At 37.7% G+C, this 23,448-nt stretch overlaps 1 protein-coding gene across 6 annotated transcripts in view; it reads left to right on the top strand.

Annotated features, from left to right (window-relative positions):
- NFATC3 (nuclear factor of activated T cells 3) overlaps window positions 1–23,448 on the top strand; it is a 138,389-nt gene that overhangs the window by 42,396 nt on the left and 72,545 nt on the right. For all 6 annotated transcript variants that reach the window (XR_015244735.1, XM_086689067.1, XM_086689068.1 and 3 more), the window contains one exon: window positions 2,335–2,497. Coding sequence is in view for 4 of the 6 variants with exons in the window: in XM_086689067.1 (XP_086545193.1) it covers window positions 2,335–2,497 (163 nt within the window). In the remaining 2 variants the exon portion in view is untranslated. The remainder of the gene's footprint in view (window positions 1–2,334; window positions 2,498–23,448) is intronic.

Genomic DNA, 23,448 nt, shown 5'->3' with positions numbered 1-23,448 from the left:
TTATTTTCCCTTTAGTCTTAAAAGAGCCTTCAGATAGGCTAGGCTTATCATTTTAAAAGTATATAGATAATGAATTGTAGATAATAATAAATTATATTGAAGATTCCCTAGAAAGAATTTTCTTATTTAAAAAGCTTTTTGTAAAACATTGATTACAGTATGAGTTAAATTACAAAAAAAATACTAATTGGGAACATGTGTTTTATATTTTTAAGACCTTATTATACAAATGAAATTTGTTTATTGTGGCAAGTTCTTTTCATAATTTATTTTTTATCTTTTGATTTTATAAGTTTGACTTTTTTATTGTAGAGAAATTTTAACATTTTATGTATTTAAATTTGTCTTCTGCATGGGTTTTGGATTTTGTGTTATATTTGAAAGCCTTACCCCAGTCTAAAATAATTACAAATAACAATCTAACTTGCACATGTTTTTAATAAAATTTTTATGTATACATTAGCTTTATAATGTATATAATACATATTAATTATATTTATGTGTACATGCATATATTATATATTAATAATTGTATATATATGAATATATATTTGAATTTTGAGTCTAGCTAGGAGCTGGAGTAGAGAACAGTTTAAAAGTAAGTAAGTAAGAGTGTAAGAGCAAGTAAGTAATTCTAGATAACTGGAGTAAGAACAGCATGACTCATTCCAAATGACTTCTCAGTTGTCATAATCCTGTTTTATAGAATCAATCTAGTCTATATAATTGTTTAGAAGAGAACTTTTTTTAAAATGCTTTTTCAGTGGTATGAGTGTTTATTTCTGGATCCAGATCTTTAGAAAAATATGTGGAATTATGGTATTGAAGATATCTTTGAGCCTATCATTCTGCTTTTGAAAAGTATCTTAATCTTTGTAGGGGTTTGCTTAAGTCTGCAGAACAAGTGTAGAAACTAGCTGAGAGTTGAAGTTGAGTTGTTTCAGACTAATAAAAATTAATACCTTTGAGCTTCATAATAAAGCTAGGCTGAGGACATTGAGAGAGGCAATTTAGAAATGTTAGCAGTGAATGAATGAAGCAATGTAGGAATGGTAGCATTTCATTGGTGGAAGAGACCTTAAAAGTCCAATTTCACCAGTCACTAAGAAGATTTTTTTTTTCTAACATTTATTTTTTGGGAGAGCGCAAGCAGGGGAGAGGCAGAGAGAGGGGGACATAGGATCTGAAGCAGGCTTTGCGCTGACAGGCTGACAGCAGTGAACCCAATGTAGGGCTCGAATTCCTGAAGGAGATCATGACCTGAGCCAAAGTTGGACACTCAAGCAAATGAGCTACCCAGGTGCCCCAAAAGATGTTTTTAATATAAATTATTGTAGGTTGGGTCCTTTAATATTTGACCTACAGACATATAAGTTGTTTCTTTTTTAAATCCTGTATTTTCATTGTTAATATATCTAAATGAGGGGTGGTTGGGTGGCTCAGTCAGTTAGGCATCTGACTTTGGCTCATATCATGATCTCATAGCTCGTGAGTTCGAGCCCTGCATCTGGCTCTGTGCTGCCAGCTCGGAGCCTGGAGCCTGCTTCAGATTCTGTGTCTCCCTCTTTCTGCCCTTCCCCCTCCCCCCCCCCCACACTCCCTCTCTCTCTCTCTCTCTCTCTCCAAAAATAAATAAACATTTAAAAAATATATATACATAAATATCTAAATGAACCTATATCCCTTTAAGCTGTTTAAATTATCTTATTGATCAATTGATGTTTTCTCTAAAATTGACATTTAGAATCTGCAATGATAGACCTTATAGTTTTTCAGCCAATGTGTAGTGAAATTAAATTGTAACTCAAATTGCAGTATACTGCTGCCTGTAAGCGGTGTACAGTATTTCAGAGAAACAAGAATAAGAAGGAAGTGGGTAAGCAACAGGTATAATAGACTAACTTCTATAGCTACACACCAGGGATGGAGACTTATATACTGAGATACAGGAGTATTTGGATCCTTAGACACTGATAGCACATATACAGAAATGGACATTTTTGCTTAAAAGTTAAATTATTCTTTTGGTTGTTTTTTTATAATTAGGTACACATAGTTGAAAATCATTTAGTTTTGCAAAATGTTAGAATTTGTCCTTTTTAAAAAATACAGGAAACCAAAATGTAAATGAAATGGATTTGAGTTAAAGAATTATTTCGTAAGTACCCATCATATCCAGTGTTATAACTTATTAAGTAAAATTTTATTTTGGAATACTCTGCTTCAGAGATCACAGGAGGAAAAAAATGTTGGTTGCTGGCAAAGAAGGGATTTAAATGCTTGTTTGGCAGTAATAGCATGGTGAAATGCATTTTTTGTGTGTTTCGTTTATAGCACATCTTCATTACCTCCACTAGACTGGCCTTTACCAACTCATTTTGGACAATGTGAACTGAAGATAGAAGTGCAACCTAAAACTCATCATCGAGCCCATTATGAAACTGAAGGTAGCCGAGGAGCAGTAAAAGCATCTACTGGGGGACATCCTGTTGTCAAGGTATCAGTTGGGACTTATTTTGGAGATATCATACATTTTTTAATGATAAAGTCTGTTCATTTAGGTACTGCTGAGCACAAAAAGAAAATTCAAAGCTTAAAACTTCTGTTGAGGTTTTATGTTTTTGTTCATATGGCACTTCTGCATTGAGGTTATTTTTTTTGCTAAGTTGAAACATATTCTTTTGCTTGTGGACTGACTCTCCAGCTGAGAGGAAAGATTGTAGTGGTCAAACAGTTGTTTTTCTTATTAAAAAACCCCAAATAACAAAAAACAACTGTATTATAAACATAATACATGCTCGTTTAAAATCAAAGTAATACTGGGGCGTCTGGGTGGCTCAGTTGGTTGAGCTTCCAACTTCAGGTCAGGTCATGATCTCTCAGTTCGTGGGTTCAAGCCCCACGTCAAGCTCTGTGCTGACAGCTCAAAGCCTGGAGCCTGCTTCAGATTCTGTGTCTCCCTCTGTCTCTGCCCTTCCCCAGCTCATGCTCTGTCTTTCTCTCTCAGAAATAAATAAACATTAAAAAAAATTTTTTTTTAATCCAAATCCAAGTAATACCAAAAATAAAGCAATAAATTACCCCAAATACAAACCCCTCAGAAATAAGCAATTGTTAATATTTGATTAACATTCCAGATAATTCTCTGTGTATATTTAGTGTAAGTCTGAATGGATGGCTAGAAAATAGATTGAATTTTTTTATGGATAGCATTATACTGAACATCTTTGTGATGAAAATGTTTAATTTATTTTTATTTGAATTTATTAGGAAAAACTAACATGAAATCATAAAAATATGTAATAGTTGAGCATGTGAAATATACTTAATAGGTAAATTTTGAATCATAATAGTTGAATGTTAACTTTAATATTTGAATGAAATATTTATAAAATGAAACAGAAGTAAAAAGTAAGAACTTATACTGAATCGTAGATATTGTTCTTCCCGCTCAGAGATCCTAAGAAGATCTAAGGTTAAAGATACTAAATTATTGAGAAACTGAATCACTGTTTTAGATGGTTTGAATTTTGATTCCCTGCTTTGAAAAATGAGATGATTGTCTTAAACTTCTCCTGCTCTACCCAGGTTCTACCTCCTGAATTTTGTTGCTTCTGTTATTTTCCCTTGCAGATCTACAGCCATCTTCCCACCCTTGTACCCTTCCACACTCCATTGTTTAGCTTTAGTCCTATGTCTAGTTGGATTCAGTGATTACTAGTAATTTTTACATGTTTTATTGTTAAATGTTTTGTTTAAGGAGGGCTTTGGATTCTGTATTCGTTGGGTTCTTTCATGTTTGAGAATGTTTGTTGGCTTAAATACCCAAACATCAGAATGGCCTGTATATAATAATCTCGAGTCACCTATTTTTCTCTCTCAGGACTTGTCTTTACAGCATTGTGTATTGAGGACAAATTAGTTTTATCTGAAGTGAATTTGAACAATACAGGTTATGAACTATCATTTCCTGTATCAGCCATGATTTATGATTTATCATTATTATCTAAACAATATTTAATAGTTCTTGACAAAGCTTTACATTTTAGGTGGGTTTTTAAATGGCTTGTAGCGGGGCGCCTGGGTGGCTTGGTCAGTTAAGCGTCCGACTTCGGCTCAGGTCATGATCTCACGGTCCATGAGTTCGAGCCCCGCGTCGGGCTCTGTGCTGACAGCTCAGAGCCTGGAGCCTGTTTCACATTCTGTGTCTCCCTCTCTCTCTGCCCCTCCCCTGTTCATGCTCTGTCTCTCTCTGTCTCAAAAAATAAATACACGTTAAAAAAAAAAAAAAAAAGTGCCCTCCACAGCACGGGGCACATAGTAAATGACTTGTAGCAAGAAATAGCAGTTACAGAAAGAGTTCAGGTTTGTGGTTACCAGTGAGGAAACTGGATCAAGGTGGTCAGAAGGTACAAACTTCCAGTTATAAATAAGTACCGAGGATGTAGTGTACAACATAATGATTATAGTTAACACTGCTATATAGTATATTTGAAAATTGCTAAGAGTAGATCCTGAAAGTTCTCATCACAAGGAAAACAACCTTTTTTTCCCTCTATCTCTGTCAGTTTTTGGTAAGTATATGAGGCGATGGATGTTAGCTAAATTTATCATAGTAATCAGTTCACAACATAAAAATCAAGTTATTTATGTACCTTAAATTTATGTACTATTTTATGTCAGTTGTCATAAGAATTCTCTCATTTGTTTTTTTTTAATTTTTTAAATTTATTTTAATGTTTATTTTTGAGAGAGAGTGAAAGCATGCATGAGTGGGTGTGGGATAGAGAGAGAGGGAGACACAGGATCTGAAGCAGGCTCCAGGCACTGAGCTGTCAGGGCAGAACCTGATGCAGGGCTCGAACCCATGAACCACGAGATCATGACCTGAGCGAAGTCAGATGCTCAACTGACTGAGCCACCTAGGCATGCCCTACCGTTTGTTCTTAGAGTCACATTTTGCTCTTAAATGAGAGCTTATTTCAGTTTTATTAAGGAAGAAGATTGCTTCATTTACTGTATCTTTGAGTTTTCTTACCAGGAAAGAAATTATTTACAAGTCCTTAAGTGAACAAAAATTTTTTGAGAGTCCAAGTGGTTTGTTGCCACAGTATTCCTTTAATTACAAACTGGTTCTCTGAGGTGCCTGGGTGACTCAGTTGGTTAAGAAGCCAATCTTGATTTCGGCTCAGGTCATGATCTCATGGTTCATCAGATCTAGCCCTGTGTCAGGCTCTGTGCTGACAGTGTGGAGTCTGCTTGGAATTTTCCCTCTCTCACTCTCTCTGCCCCTCCCCTGCTTGTATGGTTGCTCTCTCTCTCTCTCTCTCTCTCTCAAAATACATAAATAAACATTTAAAAGAAGAATTAAAAAGATAAAAAATAAAAACTGGTTCTCTTTTGGGGCTCCTGCTGGCTCCATGGAGCCTGCAACTCTGTCTCAGGGTTGTAAATTCGAGCCCCAAATTGGGGTGTAGAGATTACTTAAAAAACCAAACTGGTTCTCTTCTTAGGAGGAGACTAGCACTTCTGGTATTATTATCGTTGCTTTATATTGTCCTTGTGAGTGACTTTTTTTTTTTTAATAACTTCTTACCTGAAGAATTATATCATTACACTTGAAATTACTGACTTCTGGATGCTGATGGTTCTTTATCAGCCTTTCCAAGTACCTATGATACTCCCTTTCAATCTGAGATTATTTCTTCCTTTGTACAAGAAAATCTGTATTACGTATCTGTATACCTTTCCTGTCCATTTGTTTTGTCCTTTACTTCAGGGACTCCAATTACTAGTCAAATGTCAACTTGTCTTTGTTTATCCCCCATGTCTTTGTGTTTTTTCCTCTGGTTATTTTTATGTCTTACTATTTAGTGTGTGTGTGTGTGTGTGTGTGTGTGTGTTTAAAGCTCTGCTCTGATGTTTTTGATCTATTCGTCACTTGCTGTTTCTAATTTAGCTTCTAATTTTTTTTACATTTATTTTTGAGAGAGACAGAGAGAGACAAAGTGTGAGCAGGGGAGGGGCAGACAAAGAGGGAGACACAGAATCTGAAACAGACTCCAAGCTCTGAGCAGTAAGCACAGAGCCTGATGTGCAGCTTGAACCCACAAACCGTGAGATCATGACCTAAGCTGAAGTTGGATGCTCAACCGACTGAGCCACCCAGGCGCTTCTCTAATTTAGCTTTTAGATCTGCAGTTGTGTCTTGAACTTTAATTTGATTCTTTAGGTCCATTTTCCACTCATTTGATATTTTATCATTATATTTTATCTCATGATTTATTGAATTTATATTCTTTATTTATATTTATATAAATATATTTATAAAAAAGAATTTATATATATATATTTTTTTAATGTTTATTTTTGAGAGAGAGTGTGAGCAGGGGAGGAGCAGAGGGAGGTGGGGGACAGAGCATCCGAAGCAGGCTCTGCACTGACAGCAGCTAGCCCGATGAGAGCTTGAACTCACAAATCATGAGATCGTGACCTGAGCTGAAGTCAGACACTCAACGGACTGAACCCCTACTGAATTTACATTCTTAGATTTTTTAGTGTGGAACATTCACTGGTAATCAATTTCTGGGTTTTGTCTTTGTGTGTATGTTTTTTTTGAGGGGGAGGTTTTGTTTTCATTTTTATTTCATTAGTCAAATGTCTTATATAATTTGTTCCATTTTTCATTAAATAAAAACAAGAACAAAAACTGTATACTATGATTGCCTAATTGTCATGCCTTTTCTCCTCCATTTTGTTTGAGATCTTTGGTCTGTAGCCTGAGGAGATTGGGGTAAAGACGTACAGAGTTACTTTAGGGTAGGCCTTGTTGGGTTTGGCTCAAGAGAGTGAACAATATCATGTATTATGGCCCACTCCCAGAACTCTGGTGTGTATCATATTTTCATGAGCTGTGCTTATTCCCCTAATACAGCACAGAGTCCTGGAAGATGGTCAGCGCTCCTGACCTTTTCTGCCCTGCCAGAAGCCCTGGAGCATAATGTAGTATCTTTTATTCTTGAGGAAAAGTTTTTCCTTGACTTTTTTCAGAGCTACCTACTTAGAACTTTGATTTACTTTGCTGTCAATTAGCATGAGTTAGTGTTTTCTATTTTGTTTTCTCATTTTATTACTTTTATACCATTAATGTAATTATTTTATTTTTATTATTTTTTAAAATTTATTTTTAGGGAGAGAGTGAGAGAGTATGTGCCCACAAGTTGGGGGAGGGGCAGAGAGAGACAGAGGGAGTGAGAATCCCAAGCAGGCTCCACCCCAGTGCGGACCCCAACTTGGGGCTCAATCTCAATACCATGAGATAGATCATGACCTGAGCAGAAACCTGGAGTTGGATGCTTAACTGACTGAGCCACCTAGGTGCCCCAATTTATTTATTTATTTATTTAGTTAGTTAGTTAGTTAGTTAGTTAGTTTATACTTACTAATTTTATTTACTGCTGTTGCTTTTCCTGGTGGATGAGGTATGGATTAGTTAGTAGTTGTGCCATATAAATCTTAATCCTCTGTTTCACATTCCTCGTACCACCACCACACACACATACATTTTCATTATTTTGTTAGCTATTGAGTAAAGAAGATTGTGATACTACTTCATTCCATTGTCTTTATGCAAAATCAGATAATCAGAGAAATCATTTTCCTCATAATCAGAGACAAATAAGCATTACATGATGAGAACAGGTCATCTCAAATTGGAAATGAAACTGATGCCTAACTCTGTATACTCTACCACACTTGCAGGGTTGTGTGCTTTGTAGGGACTCTCTTCATTTCTGTATGTCCACTTCTGAGACTTCATTTTTTCCATTAACAGAGGTGGCCCTTTTTCAGCAACTAAGAGGACTATTTGTAGATTTCTCTGCTATTCTGAGAATTTTGTAATGCTCGGGAAAGGACGGCATCATTTGCTATTCCAGACTGGTCTGAGCATCACACGTAAGAGTGGCATGCTTGGTTCTCAAGACAAAAAAAAAAAAAAAAAAAAAAAAAAAGCCTTGATTTTGCTGAGTAGTGGCTTATTTTCTTTTAAACATTTTGTTGCTAAGAACACATCATTAAAGTACACAAGTCTTAACATGTACAGCTCAGTGAATTTTTAATATACACATACCCATATAACTACCACAAAGGTTAAGATATATTTTAAGCACCCTGAAGACTCCCTTGTGCCCTTCCCAGTTTGTATCCCCCAGCCAAAGTTAATCATGCTTCTGAACTTCTTCTCATCATAGATTTGTCTTTTTATTCTTGAATTTCATATAAATGAGATCATATAGAATATCCTATTATCTGTCTGGCTTCTTTTATTCAACATTATGACTGTGAGGGTCATCCATTTGCGGCAGGTAGTTTTTCTTTTTCTTTGCTGTGCAGTACTCTGTTGTATTAATTTGCTATAATTTCTTCATCTGTCCTCCTATTCATAGACACTTGGTTTGTGTCCAGTTTTGGACTATTTTGAATAAAGCTGCTGGACTGTTTTGAATAAACCTATGTTCTTTTTTCTTTTTTTTAACACATCTCTTTTATTTTTTATTTTAATTCCACTGTAGTTAACATATGGTGTTACATTAGTTTCAGATGTACTACACCTGTCTTTTGATAGACAGGGCATTCACTTGTTTTGGTAATATGTCCGTTGAGTGGAATCGCTGGTATTGCAAAGTACCCATACCAGTTTTTACTTCTGACCAGTCATAATATGGAGGTTTCAGTTACTCCACATCTTCACCGGTACCAACACTTGCTTGCTGGTATTTTTTAACTATTTCAGTAGGGTTGTAGAAGAATCACACTGGTTTTAATTTGTGGTTTCCTGATGACCAATGATGTTGAACATCTTTTCACGCTTGTTTTCAGACATTTGGCTGTCCTCATCTGTGAAATGTCGGTTCACATTTCTTGACCAGTTTTTTTTTTTTTTAATTTTTTTTTTCAACGTTTATTTATTTTTGGGACAGAGAGAGACAGAGCATGAACGGGGGAGGGGCAGAGAGAGAGGGAGACACAGAATCGGAAACAGGCTCCAGGCCCTGAGCCATCAGCCCAGAGCCCGACGCGGGGCTCGAACTCACGGACCGCGAGATCGTGACCTGGCTGAAGTCGGACGCTCAACCGACTGCGCCACCCAGGCGCCCCCTTGACCAGTTTTTAAATTGTCTTTTTCTTTTTGATTTGTAGGTTTTTGTTTTTTTGTTTTTTGTTTTTTGTTTTTTTTTTAGTGTTTTGAATGTAAGTTTTTTGTCAGGTATATGCATTGCAAATATAATTTCTTCTCATTGTCTTTTGCTTGCTTTTTCACTGTTTTGTTTTGTTTTACTTTTTTGTTGTTTGTTTTGAGAGGGAGCTTAAGTAGGGGAGAGATAGAGGGAGAGGGAGAAAGAGAATTTTAAGCAGGCTCCATGCCCAGGGTGAGGCTCTGTCTCACCACTTTGATATCATGACCTGAGCTGAAATCAAGAGTTGGACGCTTAGCTCACTGAGCCACCCAGGCGCCCATTGATGTGTGTTTTGATGAATGGAAGTTTTTAATTTTAATGAAGTCCAAATTATTAGTATTCTTTTTCCTGAATAGTGCTTTTATATCCTGTTCAAGAACCTTTGCTTACATACCAAGGTTATGAAGGCAGTCAGTCTCTTGTGTTTTATTCTGGAAGCTTTATTGCTTTACCTTTTATATTTAGGTCTATGGTCTTTCTCAAATTATTTTTTGTGTATGGACTAAAGAGGTAAGGATTAAGCCCCCCCTTTTTTATCGATAAAAGTTGACTCAGTACCATAATTGAAAGCCCATCATTTTTCTCTTGTGCTGCATTGGTGCCTTTGTCATAAATCAGGTGACTATATACTGTGGCACTCTTTCTTAACTCTTCATTCCATGCCACTGGACTATTTGGTCTATGTTAGTACCATCATTACAATGCCTTAATTACAATGGCTTTACAATAAATCTTATGATTTGGTAGTGTGAGTCTTCTTTTAAGATTCTTCTGACTATTCTAGGTCCTTTGCATTTTTGTATGAATTTAGAGTCAGCTTGTCACTCTCCATCCCCCCTTAAAAAAAAACAAACCCGTGGGGATTTTGGTTAGGATTACCTTGAACGTATAGGTCAGTTTGGAAAGAACTGACGTCTTAATAGTATTGATGCTTCCAGTCCATGGATATAGTTTATCCCTTCACTTATTTAGGTATTATTTAATTCCTCTCCGCAGTGTTTTATAGTTTTCCAGGTAAAAATCTTTCACATCTTTTGTTATTTCCAGTTTCAGTGTTTTTAATGCTATTATTGTATTTTTTATTTTATTTACGCTTTTGTTTCTAGAATATAGAAATGTAATTGATTTTTTTAAATATTGACTTTATATTTCTTGACCTAACAGTTTATTTTAGCTTCTTTTGGGTTTTCTAAATAGTTGGGTCACCTTTGAATAATAACCGTTTTACCTCTTTATAATTTTTATACCTTTTTTCCCTAAAACTTTTATTGTGGTGAAATAACACTTAACATAAAATTTATCATGTTAATTATTTTTACATGTATGGTTTAGTAGTATCAAATACATTCATAATGTTGTATAACTTTGACCACCATCTATTTCCATAGCTCTTTTCATCTTATAAAACTGAAACTCTGTACCCCTCTTTTTTGTCCCCTTAGCTCCCAGAAACCACCATTCTTCTATTGTCTCTACGATGATGTTGACTACTCTAAGTACTTTATATCAGTAGAATCATACAGTATTTGTCTTCTGTGACTGGCTTATTTCACTTAGTAATAGCCTCAAGGTTCATCCATGTTGTAACATAGAACAGAATTTCTTTCCTCTTTAAGGCTACATAATATTTCATTGTATACACATTTTGCTTGTCCATTCATCCACCAGTAGACATATGAGTTGCTTCCACATTTCAGTTGTTGTGAATAACATTGCTTTGAACATGGATATGCAAATATCTTTTTGAGACCCTGCATTCAATTCTTTTCAGTATATACCCAGAAGTAGAATTGCTGGATCATATGGTAATTCTACTTTTAATTTTTTATTTATTTTTTATTAAAAAAAATTTTTTTTGAGAGAGAGAGCATTAGTAGGGGAGGGAGCAGAGGGAGGGAGAGAAAGAATCTTAAGTAGGGTCCACACTCAGCATGGAGCCTGATGCAGGGTTCTATCCCACAACCCTGGGATCATGACCTGAACTGAAATCAAGAGTGGGATGCCCACCTGAGCCACCAAGGTGCCCCTCTACTTTTAATTTTTAACCACCATTCCCAGCAACAGTGTACAAGGGTCCCAGTTTTTCTACGTCCTTGCCAATGCTTGTTTTCTGTTTTTTTGATAGCAGCCATCCTAGTGAGTGTGAAATGGTGTCTCATTGTTGTGATTTGCATTTTCCTTCTGGTTATTGAGTTTGAGCATTTTTTAGATTTATTGACCATTTGTATAACTTCTTTGGGAAAATGTCTTTTCAAATTTTTGCCCATTTTTTGAAATAGGTGGTGTGTTTTTCTGTTGTTGAGTTTTAGGAGTTCTCTCTTTTTCTCTTCCTCTGTGTATGTATATGTGTATAAAAACACATGTTTGTGTGTGTGTGTGTGTACACACACACACACACACACACATACACACACATACACACATATATATGTAGTTTATACTTACGTAATTAAAATTTTTAAATGTTTATTTTAGAGAGAGAGAGACAGGGTTTGGTGGGGGGTTGTGGAGGAGCAGAGAGGGAGGGAGACACAAAATCCGAAGGAGGCCCTAGGCTCTCAGCTGTCAGCACAGAGCTTGACGCAGGACTCGAACCCACGAACCACAAGATCATGACCTGAGCTGAAGTCAGATGCTCAACTGACTGAGCCACCCAGCGGCCTCTATATTTATGTAATTTATATATTTATATTATTAGATGTATGATTTGCAGATATTTTCTCCCTTTTTTTGATTCTCTTTTTACTCTGTGGATAATGTCTTTTTTTTTAATCTTTCTAGTTTTTATGATTTTTATTAAAAAAATTTTTTTTAATGTTTATTTTTGAGACAGAGAAAGAGAGACAGAGCATGAGCAGGGTAGGGGTGGAGAGAGAGGGAGACACAGAATCTGAAGCAGGCTCCAGGCTCTGAGCTGTCAGCACAGACCCCGAAGGGGGCTCAAACTCACGAACCATGAGATCAAATCCTCATGAAGTTGGACACTCAGCCAACTGAGCCATCCAGGCGCCCCTTATGATTTTTACTATTAAAAAGATTTTTTAGAGATAGAGCGGTGGAAAGGGGCAGAAGGAGAGGGAGGGAGAGAGAATCGTAAGCAGGCTCCACGCTTAGCATGGAGCCTGAGTTGGGGCTTGATTCCACAAGCATGAAATCACAGCCTGAGCCAAAATCAAGAGTTGAATGCTTAGCTGATTGAGCCACCCAGGTTCCCCTGGATAATGTCTTTAATGCCCCCAAATTCTAATTTTCATGAAGTCCAATTTGTCTGTTATTTTGTTGACTTTATCTTCATATCCTAGAAAGAATTGTCAAATTCAGTGTTGTGAAGCTTTTGCCCTAGGTTTTCCTCTATGAATTTTGTAGTTTAAGTCATACATTTAGATCTTTTATCCATTCATGTTAATTTTTGATAAATGTCAAGTTAGATGTTCAGCATTATACTTATGCATGTAGATATCCGGTTGTCCCCACATCATTTGTTGAAGACTATCCTTTCTTTGTTGGATGGTCTTGACACTATTGTCAAAAATTGTTTGACTATATGTGCAAGAGTTTATTTCGAAGCTCTTAATTTTATTCTGTGGCTCTATATGTCTGGCTTTATGTCAGTACCACAGTGTTTTTATTACTGTGGTTTTGTAGTAAGTTTTGAAATTTGGAATTGTGAGGCCCCGAGTTTTGTTCTTTGTTTTTGAAGATTGTTTTGGCTCTTTAGGTCCCTTAGGTTCCATATGAGTTTCAGGGTGGGTTTTTCTATCTCTGCAAAAAATGTCATTGGGATTTACTTAGGGATTGCATTAAGTCTGCAGATTGCTTTAGGTAGTATTGTCATCTTAACAGTATAAATCTTGACTCCATGAACAGGGGATGCATTTCCATTTATTTGTGTCTTTACTTTTTTCAGCAGTGTTTCATAGTTTTCATTATACAAGTCTTTCACCTCCTTGATAAGCTTTTTTTTTTCTTTTCAAATTTTTATTTAAATTCTAGTTAGTTAACATGCAGTGCAATATTGGTTTCAGGAATAGAATTCAGTGATTCATCACTTACATATAACACCTTAGTGCTCATCATAACAAGTGCCCTCCTGATATCCATCACCCATCTAGCCCATTCCCCACCCACCTGCCTCCATCAACCCTCAGTTTTTCTTATCTATCTTTAAGGGTTTCTTATGGTTGTTTCCCTCTTTTTTCCCCTTCTCCTTCCCTTCCCCTTCCCCTTACCCAAACAAAATTCATCTGTTTTGTTTGTTAAGTTCCACATGTGAGTGGAATATACGGTATTTGTCTTTCTCTGATTTCACTTATCATATGTTGTAGCTCCATCCACATCCTTGTAAAGGGCAAGATTTCATTCTTTTTGACTGCTGAGTAATATTCCTGTGTGTGTGTGGGTGTGTGTGCGTGCGTACGTGTGTGTGTACCACATCTTCTTTATCCATCCATGGACATTTGGGCTCTTTCCATAGTTTGGTTGTTGTTGATCATGCTCCTTGGTTAACTTAATTCCAAAATGTTTTATTCTTACTATTGTAAATGGAATTGTTTTCATAATTTCTTTTCTAGATTGTTCAGATTGTATATAGAAATACCAACTGATTTTTGTGTGTCGACTTTGTGTCCTGATACTCTGTTGAATTCTGTGAATAGCTGTGTGTATGTGTGTGTGTGTGTGTGTGTGTGTGTAATCATTAGGGTTTTCTTCATATAAGATCATATCATCTAAGAACAAGGATAACTTCACTTCTTTCTTTCTAATTTGGGTGCCTTTTATTTCTTTTTCTTGCCTAATTGCTCTGGCTAGAATTTCTAGTACTGTTTTGACTAGAACTGGTGAAAGCAGGCATACTTGGGTTGTTCCTGGTCTTCTAGGAAAAGCTCTCAGTCTTTCTCCTTTGAGTATGATGTTCATTGTGGGTTTTTCTTTTTCTTTTTCTTTTTTTTTTAATTTTTTTAGCGTTTATTTATTTATTTATTTATTTATTTCAACGTTTATTTATTTTTGGGACAGAGAGAGACAGAGCATGAACGGGGGAGGGGCAGAGAGAGAGGGAGACACAGAATCGGAAACAGGCTCCAGGCTCCGAGCCATCAGCCCAGAGCCCGACGCGGGGCTCGAACTCACGGACCGCGAGATGGTGACCTGGCTGAAGTCGGACGCTTAACCGACTGCGCCACCCAGGCGCCCCTAGCGTTTATTTATTTTTGAGACAGAGAGAGACAGAGCATGAACAGGGGCGGGGGGGTCAGAGAGAGGGAGACACAGAATCTGAAACAGGCTCCAGGCTCTGAGCTGTCAGCACAGAGCCTGACGCGGGGCTCGAACTCACAGATTGTGAGACCATGACCTGAGCCGAAGTCGGCCGCCCAACCGACTGAGCCACCCAGGCGCCCCTGTGGGTTGTTCATATATGGCTTTTATTATATTGAGCTAATTTCCTTCTATTCTAGTTTGTTGAGTGTTTTTATCATGAAAGAGTATTGGATTTTGCTAAAGTTTTTCTGAACCAATTGAGATAATCATGTGATTTCCTCCCTTCATTCTATTAACGTAGTATATTATATTGATAGATGCTTATATGTTGAACTATTCTTGCATTCCAGGAATAAATCTCACTCGGTTACTGTATATAACCCTTTTAACATGCTGATTAATTCAGTTTGCTAGTATTTTGTTGAGGTCTTTTGCATCCGTGTTCATAAGGAATATTGGTCTGTAGTTTTCTTGTTGTGTCTTTGGCTTTAGTATCAGGGTACTGTTGACCTCATGGGATGAGTTAGGAAATGTTCAGTACTCTTCAGTTTATTTGAAAATATTGAGAAAGATTGGTATTAGTTCTTTAATGTTTGGTTGAATTCACTGAGTCCAGGACTTCCTTCTTGAGGTGATTTTTAACTACTGATTCAGTGTTCATACTGGTTATAGGAATTTTCAGATTGTCTATTTCTTTTTTTTTTTTTTAAGTTTATTTATTTATTTTGAGAGAGAGTGCATGAACTGGGGGTGGAAGGCAGAGAGAATACCAAGCGGGCTCCACACTGTCAGTGCAAAGTCTGACATAGAACTTGATCCCACAAACCATGAGATCATGACCTGAGTCAAAACCAAGACTCAGATGCTTAAATGACTGAGCCACCCAGGTACCCCCAGATTTTCTATTTCTTCATAGTTTAATCTTAGAAAGTTTTGAGTTTCTAGGAATTTGTCCAGTGTGGTTATCCAATTTATTGGTATACAAATATTTATAGTACTCTTAATCCTTTTTATTTCTGTAGAGTTGGTAGTAATGTCGTCATTTTCGTTTCTGATTTTAGTAATTTGAGTCTTCTCTCTTTTTTCTTAGTCCATCTAGTGAATGAAAGGTTTGTCAACTTTGTTGATCTTTTCAAATAACCAACTTTTGGTTTCATTGATTTTCTCTAGTGTTTTTCTCTTCTCTATTTCATTTATCTCTGCTCTAATCTTTATTATTTTCTTCCTTCTGCTAGCTTTAGGTTTAGTTTGTCCTCCTTTTTCTAGTTCCTGAAGTTATAAAGTTATGAATTTACAACTAGAAATCAGATTCCCCCCCTCTTCCAACAAGGATTGCTGTTTTTTATTATTGTTTCTGTTTTTTTTTAAGTTTATTTATTTTGAGAGATAGAAAATGTACACGTGCTCGCAGGGAGGAGAGGTGCAGAGAGAGGGAGAAAGAATCCCAAGCAGGCTCCGTGCTGTCAGCACAGAGCCTGACGCGAAGCTCGATCTTACGAACTTTGAGATCATGACCTGAGATGAAATCAAGAGTCAGATTCTTGGGGCGCCTGGGTGGCTCAGTCGGCTGAGCGTCTGACTTCGGCTCAGGTCATGATCTCATGGTCTGTGAGTTCCAGCCCCACGTCGGGCTCTGTGCTGATGGCTCAGAGCCTGGAGCCTGTTTCAGATTCTGTGTCTCCCTCTCTCTCTGCCCCTCCCCTGTTCATGCTCTGTCTCTCTCTGTCTCAAAAATAAATAAACGTTTAAAAAAATTAAAAAAAAAAAAAAAAGTCGGATTCTTAACCAACTGAGCCACCCGGGCACCCCTGTTTCTGGTGTTTTGATTGCTATAGGCTGTTTCTTTACCAAGGATCAGCCTGAGCTGTAAATTTAAGATCTCTGGTCTTTTTTTTTCCTGGTCTTTTCTGAGCCTTTCCCTAAGCATGAGTGTTTAGTTTCTAATTTTCCCCAAATATGCAGTTGTTTTTTTAATATCCTAGTCTTAATATGTGTCTTCCAGAAGGGGAAAAAGAAAAATGTGGTGAATTTATAAATGGAGAGTGCAAAAATAGAAACTGAATGTTCTTTTATTATTAAATTGGTCTGGTAGATGTATAGGGTGTGTGTGTGTGTGTGTGTGTGTGTGTGTGTGTGTGTGTATAGTCTCATTTTTTTTTTTTTTTTTTTTTTAGTTTATGGTTAGGGACTATAGAATTATGCAGCACTGTTCTTCTTCCACATTACCAGTGGGGTTTTTTTGAGTTTTGCACATTCACAATGTTTTTGTTTTGTGGGGTAAAAAATTTCTATAGTGCCTTTAGAATGCATAAGCACAATTGAGAAAGAGATGCAGTTTAGTCTGAAATGAAACTAAATTGTTTACTTGTTGCCAGGAAATTAATCTTTAATAAGTTTAATTTAGTTTATAAGGAGTATTTAATCAGATTATTTTTCTTTTTAATACTTATCTAAATACGGGAAAATAAAGTCCATAGTTTTTTATTGGAGTTGTATAGTGAAAATGTACGTTTTCATTCACTAGGATTGGAAGAGTCTTGCAGTTCTTAACTTTCTGAATTTTATTTTAAATTTTTTTTTTGTTCAACGTTTATTTATTTTTGGGACAGAGAGAGACAGAGCATGAACGGGGGAGGGACAGAGAGAGAGGGAGACACAGAATCAGAAACAGGCTCCAGGCTCTGAGCCATCAGCCCAGAGCCCGACGCGGGGCTCGAACTCACGGACCGCGAGATCGTGACCTGGCTGAAGTCGGACGCTTAACCGACTGCGCCACCCAGGCGCCCCGATTTTAAATGTTTTAACATATTACAGAGTCTCATTGTCTTTTAGAGTAACTTTTAGAACAGATATTTTAAAAGAATTTGGGGTACCTGGGTGGCTCAGTCAGTTAAGTGTCTGACTTCAGCTCCGGTCATGATGCCAGGGTTCATTGTCTGGCTCTGTGCTGGCAGCTTGGAGCCTGGAGCCTGCTTCAGATTCTTTGTCTCCCTCTCTCTCTGCCCCTCCCCCACTCTTATTCAGTCTCTCTCTCTCTCTCTCTCTCAAAAATAAATAAACATTAAGAATAAAAGGGGTGCCTGGGTGGCTCGGTCGGTTAAACGTCCGACTTCGGCTCAGGTCATGATCTCACGGTCCGTGAGTTCGAGCCCCACGTCGGGCTCTGTGCTGACTGCTCAGAGCCTGGAGCCTGTTTCAGGTTCTGTGTCTCCCTCTCTCTCTGCCCCTCCCCTATTCACGCTCTGTCTCTCTCTGTCTCAAAAATAAACGTTAAAAAATTAAAAAAAAAAAAAAGAAGAAAATAAAAGGGGCGCCTGGGTGGCTCAGTCGGTTGAGCGTCCGACTTCGGCTCAGGTCATGATCTCACGGTCCATGAGTTTGAGCCCCACGTCGGGCTCTGTGCTGACAGCTCGGAGCCTGGAGCCTGTTTCAGATTCTGTGTCTCCCTCTCTCTGACCCTCCCCTGTTCATGCTCTGTCTCTCTCTGTCTCAAAAATAAATAAACGTTAGGGGCGCCTGGGTGGCGCAGTCGGTTAAGCGTCCGACTTCAGCCAGGTCACGATCTCGTGGTCCCTGAGTTCGAGCCCCGCGTCGGGCTCTGGGCTGATGGCTCGGAGCCTGGAGTCTGTTTCCGATTCTGTGTCTCCCTCTCTCTCTGCCCCTCCCCCGTTCATGCTCTGTCTCTCTCTGTCCCAAATATAAATAAAAACGTTGAGAAAAAAAAAATTAAAAAAAAATAAACGTTAAAAAATTTTTTTTAAATCAAATCAAATAAAATAATTTGATTTTCAAAAGGACATGTATCCCCAAAGTGCTAAAAGTCAACATGCAACTTCACAACAATGCCAAATTCAGTGACATTTTGCAGATTTGTGCTGATGTTAATTGCAAAAACTTGCTTTTTTCAGTGCTTTGTAGTTTATAAAATGTTTTCTCAGAGTTTATATTTAATATTCACAAGAGTTCTTGGTAAAGGGCAAGGCAAGTACATTGTGCAGATGATTTAAGATTACACATGATGTAATTGGCAGAGATCTTAAACCCAGGTCTTTTGACTCTGCTGCTCTGTTTTCTGTTTTACCATATTGCCTCTTGCACTGCAGCTATGTTATAATGTCATAGTTCTTTTTATTAAGTGCTTTCACATTCTCTCATTTAATTCTCCAGATAAGCCTTTTTAGAAACCCTGGTCTTTGACTTAAAGTCATGTGCTATTTCTACTACCTTTATATAAAGTCCTCAGTCAAAATCTTAGACTTTTGTTTACCATTATTATAGTTTAAACTCTCTTGGATTAATCATGTTACGCTAACTACTGTGACCAATACTTCCCAGTGCTCAGTGGTTTAGGACCTAAAGAAAGGAAGCTTATTTATTTTCTTTTAGATTGTCACTCATGAATTCAAGGTCTGTCCTCTTGTGATGTCATCATCTTCAACACATAGGCTCCATGGTTCCTGAGAAAAACAAAGGGAGTATAGGGAAGGCACATAAGATGCTTGAACCTGGAAATTACTACCAGTTATTACAACTCACAGACCTCTGGCCAAAAGTAGTCATATGGCCCTACTTAAATACAAGGGGACTGTGAAAAGTAGTCCCTGTGAAAAGTAGTTGTTGTTGGGAGCCTTTCCTCAGCAACAACTGTATACTGTACTATACATCACAGCTCTGCATAAATCTTTGGTGTCAGTGTCTCCTCTGCCATATCCCCTATACGGTATGGTCTTTTGATTATATTCAGGAGTTTAATAGTAGCTAAGTGACTAATATGGGTTCTTCAGTCACACTGCTTAGGTTTGAATCCTGGGCTGTACTGTGTCTTTGGCCAAGTAACTAAGATGTTGTAGATTTTTTTTTTATTAAATCATTCATTGCCTAATTTATTCACCCATCTATCCTTTCGTTCACTGAATAAATATTTTTTGATTGCTCGCTACCTTACAGACAGTATTGTAGATGCTGGGGATCTAGAGATGAACAAAATAAAGTCTCTGCCCACATGGGCCTTTCTTACATTATTACTGAGAGGAGACAATGAGTAAGTAAATAAAATAATATTGTAATGTGTTAGGTAAGATATTAAGAATTAGAATATGATATAAGAGGCTAATTATGGGAGGAACTTTACCTCTGGTTCCTTTTTTATAAAACAAGGATAATATCCTAAGAGCTGATATGAGGATTAAATGAAACACTGCATGGACAGAACATGGCATAGTACCTTACACATAGTAAATGCTCAGAAAATGTCAACAAATGTTGATCAGTATTCTGTGAACCCTGATGAAGAGTAAGTAGCCGAGTAAGATATCAACATTGGCATCCTAGAATTCACCTGGAATGATTAGTGTCATTTGAAAGAGTTGTGTTTGCATTCCATGGGCTAGTATTGTATCAAAATGAAAAGAGAAGGGCACTTAAGCACTAGTTGTAGAAATCTTTCTGGTATTTGTTAAAGGACAATTTCAGATGTTCTCAGTATACTTATACATTGAGAGCTAAGAAGTTTCTGAAGTATATATTTTTTGAAATTATGGAAGAACTCAAAACTGAAGCTTTTGCAAAATACCTCCTACCTTCTAGCCAACTAATAAGTTGATTTCTTTTATTTAAAGTAAACAACCTTAGTAATTAATGTGGTCTGCAACTATTTAATACATCCAAGACAGTCTGTTACTTAGCTGGGGATTCAATGGGGGGAGATCAGACATGTTTCCTACTCCCATGAAATTTACAGTTTGGTGAAGCTTGCAAATGAGATAACAATAAAGTATGATAAAGGTTTAAAGGGTGAAATTCACATCTCTAAAAGAGGACATAGCTGAAGGGGTTGAAATGGGCACTGCTTATTTGAGGAAAGTTCCTAGCTAATTAAAAACATTAGCCAGTGGGGCGCCTGTGTGGCGCAGTTGGTTAGGTGTCCGACTTCAGCCAGGTCACGATCTCACGGTCCGTGAGTTCGAGCCCCGTGTCGGGCTCTGGGCTGATGGCTCAGAGCCTGGAGCCTGTTTCCGATTCTGTGTCTCCCTCTCTCTCTGCCCCTCTCCCGTTCATGCTCTGTCTCTCTCTGTCCCAAAAATAAACAAACGTTGATTTTAAAAACAAAACAAAACAAAACATTAGCCAGAGAAAAGGTAGATACTAAGTAAGGAAAGGTATGAAGCAGAGGGAAGAGTTTATTTATTTTAAAGTTTATTTTGAGAGAGAGAGAACAGGAGAGAGAGAGAGAGAGAGAGAGAGAGAGAGCAATGGAGGGGTAGGAAGAGGGAGAGAGAATCCCAAGCACACTCCTTGCTGTCAGAGCAGAGCCTGATGCAGGGCTTGAAGCCACGAACCCTGAGATCACGACCTGAGCCAAAACCAAGAATCAGATGCTTAACTGACTGAGCCACGGAACCTCCTTAGGTAAGAGTTTAGAGCTGCACTATCCAATTCAGTAGCTACTAGCCACATTTAAATTTAAATTAACCAAAATTAAAATTTCAGTTCTGAGTTGTATCAACAGAACTTCAAGACTTGGTAGGCATGTGGCTAATGACAGACAACATTGTCTTTTTAACAAATGATGCTGGAGCAATTGCACATCCATAGGCAAGAAAATAAATTGGAACCTAAACCTCACATCTTACACAAGAATTGATTGTACATGAATCATGGATTTTTTTCATTGTTTGTTTATTTTTGAGAGAGACAGAGACAGAATGCGAGTGGGTTAGGGCAGAGAGAGAGGGAGGCACAGAATCCAAAGCAGGCTCCAGGCTCTGAGCTGTCAGCACAGAGCCTGATGCGGGGCTTGAACTCATGAGCTGTAATATCATGACCTGAGCCGAAGTCAGGCGCTCAACTGACTGAGTCACACAGGCGCCCCTCGTGGATTTTTTTTTTTAATGCAGATGTAGAAGATTTTTATCATTGCACAAAATTCTGTTGGGCAGTGCTAGTTTAGAAGCCAGGGAACAGAGACAGGTTCTTTTTCAAATATGAAAGGCGTAGAACAAGAGAGTTGCTTTGTGGTGATGGAAGAGTTCCTTATCTTTTTTTTTTTTTAATTTTTTTTTTTACATTTTTATTTTATTTTTGAGAGGCAGAGAGAGAGCACAAGTGGGGGAGGGGCAGAGAGAGAAGGAGACACAGAATCTGAAGCAGGCTCCAGCCTCTGAGCTATCACCATAGAGCCTGACATGGGGCTCAAACTCACAAACTGCGAGATCATGACCTGAGCCAGTCAGACGCTCAACCGACTGAACCACCCAGGCACCCCTCATGGATTTTTTTTTAATGCAGATGTAGAAGATTTTTATCATTGCACAAAATTCTGTTGGGCAGTGCTAGTTTAGAAGCCAGGGAACAGAGATAGGTTGAACACTGCAAATATGAAAGGGGTAGAACAAGAGAGTTGCTTTGTGGTGATGGAAGAGTTCCTTATCTTTTTAAAAAGAAAATTTTTTTTTTTACATTTTTATTTTATTTTTGAGAGGCAGAGAGAGTCAGAGCACAAGTGGGGGAGGGGCAGAGAGAGAAGGAGACACAGAATCCAAAGCAGGCTCCAGGCTCTGAGCTATCATCACAGAGCCTGACGCGGGGCTCGAACTCACAAACTGCAAGATCATGACCTGAGCCGAAGTCGGATGCTCAACTGACTGAGCCGCCCAGGTGCCCCAGAAGAGTTCCTTATCTTGATGGTGATGGTGATTACTTAAATCTACACATGGGATAAAATTACATAAAACCACACATACGTTATATTATACAGTAATAATTTTACTAAGACATAAATATTTTAGGGCCACTTGGATGGGTCACTTGATTACATGTCCAACTTTGGCTCATGTCATGATCTTGTGGTCCATGAGTTCAAGCCCTGCGTTGGGTTCTGTGCTGACAGCTCAGAGCCTGGAGCCTGCTTCAGATTCTTTGTCTCCTTCTCTTTGCCCCTCCCCTGCCCTCTCTTTGTCTCTCTCAAAAATAAATAAACATTTTAAAAACAGACATAAATATTTAATTCAGTAGCTCAAAAGGTACTGAAAATTTTAATTTATTATTATTTTTAATGTTTTTATTTGTTTTTGAAGGAGAGAGAGACAGAGCATGAATGGGGGAGGAGCAGAGGGAGAGGGAGACATAGAATTTGAAGCGGGCTCCAGGCTCTGAGCTGTCAGCACAGAGCCCAATGCGGGGCTTGAACTCATGAACTGTGAGATCATGACCTGAGCCGAAGTCAGATGCTTAACGACTGAGCCACCCAGGTGCCCCAAAAGCTACTGAAATTTTTAAAATGGGGATTGTAGAATTTTTTTCATATTTCGACTTTATATTTCATCATATACCAAGATCATTTTCCAGGTGATTTTTTTGTTATGATGTTATATGCACATTTTCAGTTTGAAGCAGTTTATATTATGGAAATTTAATTATTTTTAGTATCTGTATGATGTGTTCTCATGTTTCTGATATATTCAGATTCCTTCCCCCCAAGTAATTTAGCAGACCTGATAATAGAATTGCTCTTATTGAAGCTGCTCTAGTCTGTCCTATAGTGACCTTTCGGCTTTAACACTCCAGCTTTAGTTAAATTAAGCAGGCACAGACTTTTGCTATGGAAACGATACGGAAACATAACAAACAACTTGGCTTCCTTTCTTCTACAAAGCAGAAGGTGGCCTGAAAAGAGGTATACTGATACTAGATGAGAGTTTTTTTAGAGAGTACTGTTAAAAGCAATAATTTGTTTATGATCTCAACATAATGCTCATCTGGAAATGAGATGGAAAGACCGGGTAATTTATTTGATGTTGCTTTAGAATTCCTAAGATGCATAGGAAAAATGCTATTTTTCATATATTATATAGTACATATGTTTGGAGCATATGTTGGCTGAAGTATGTGTTATGAACTATGTTCCCTTTGAAATCTTATATGCATGATTACGTTCCCCCATCACTGGTTT

Source organism: Puma concolor, chromosome E2 (genome assembly GCF_028749965.1).
Source record: "Puma concolor isolate L17-30 chromosome E2, mPumCon1.1.hap2, whole genome shotgun sequence".
Lineage (NCBI taxonomy): Eukaryota > Metazoa > Chordata > Mammalia > Carnivora > Felidae > Puma > Puma concolor.
This window is presented reverse-complemented; position numbering and strand designations above follow the sequence as displayed.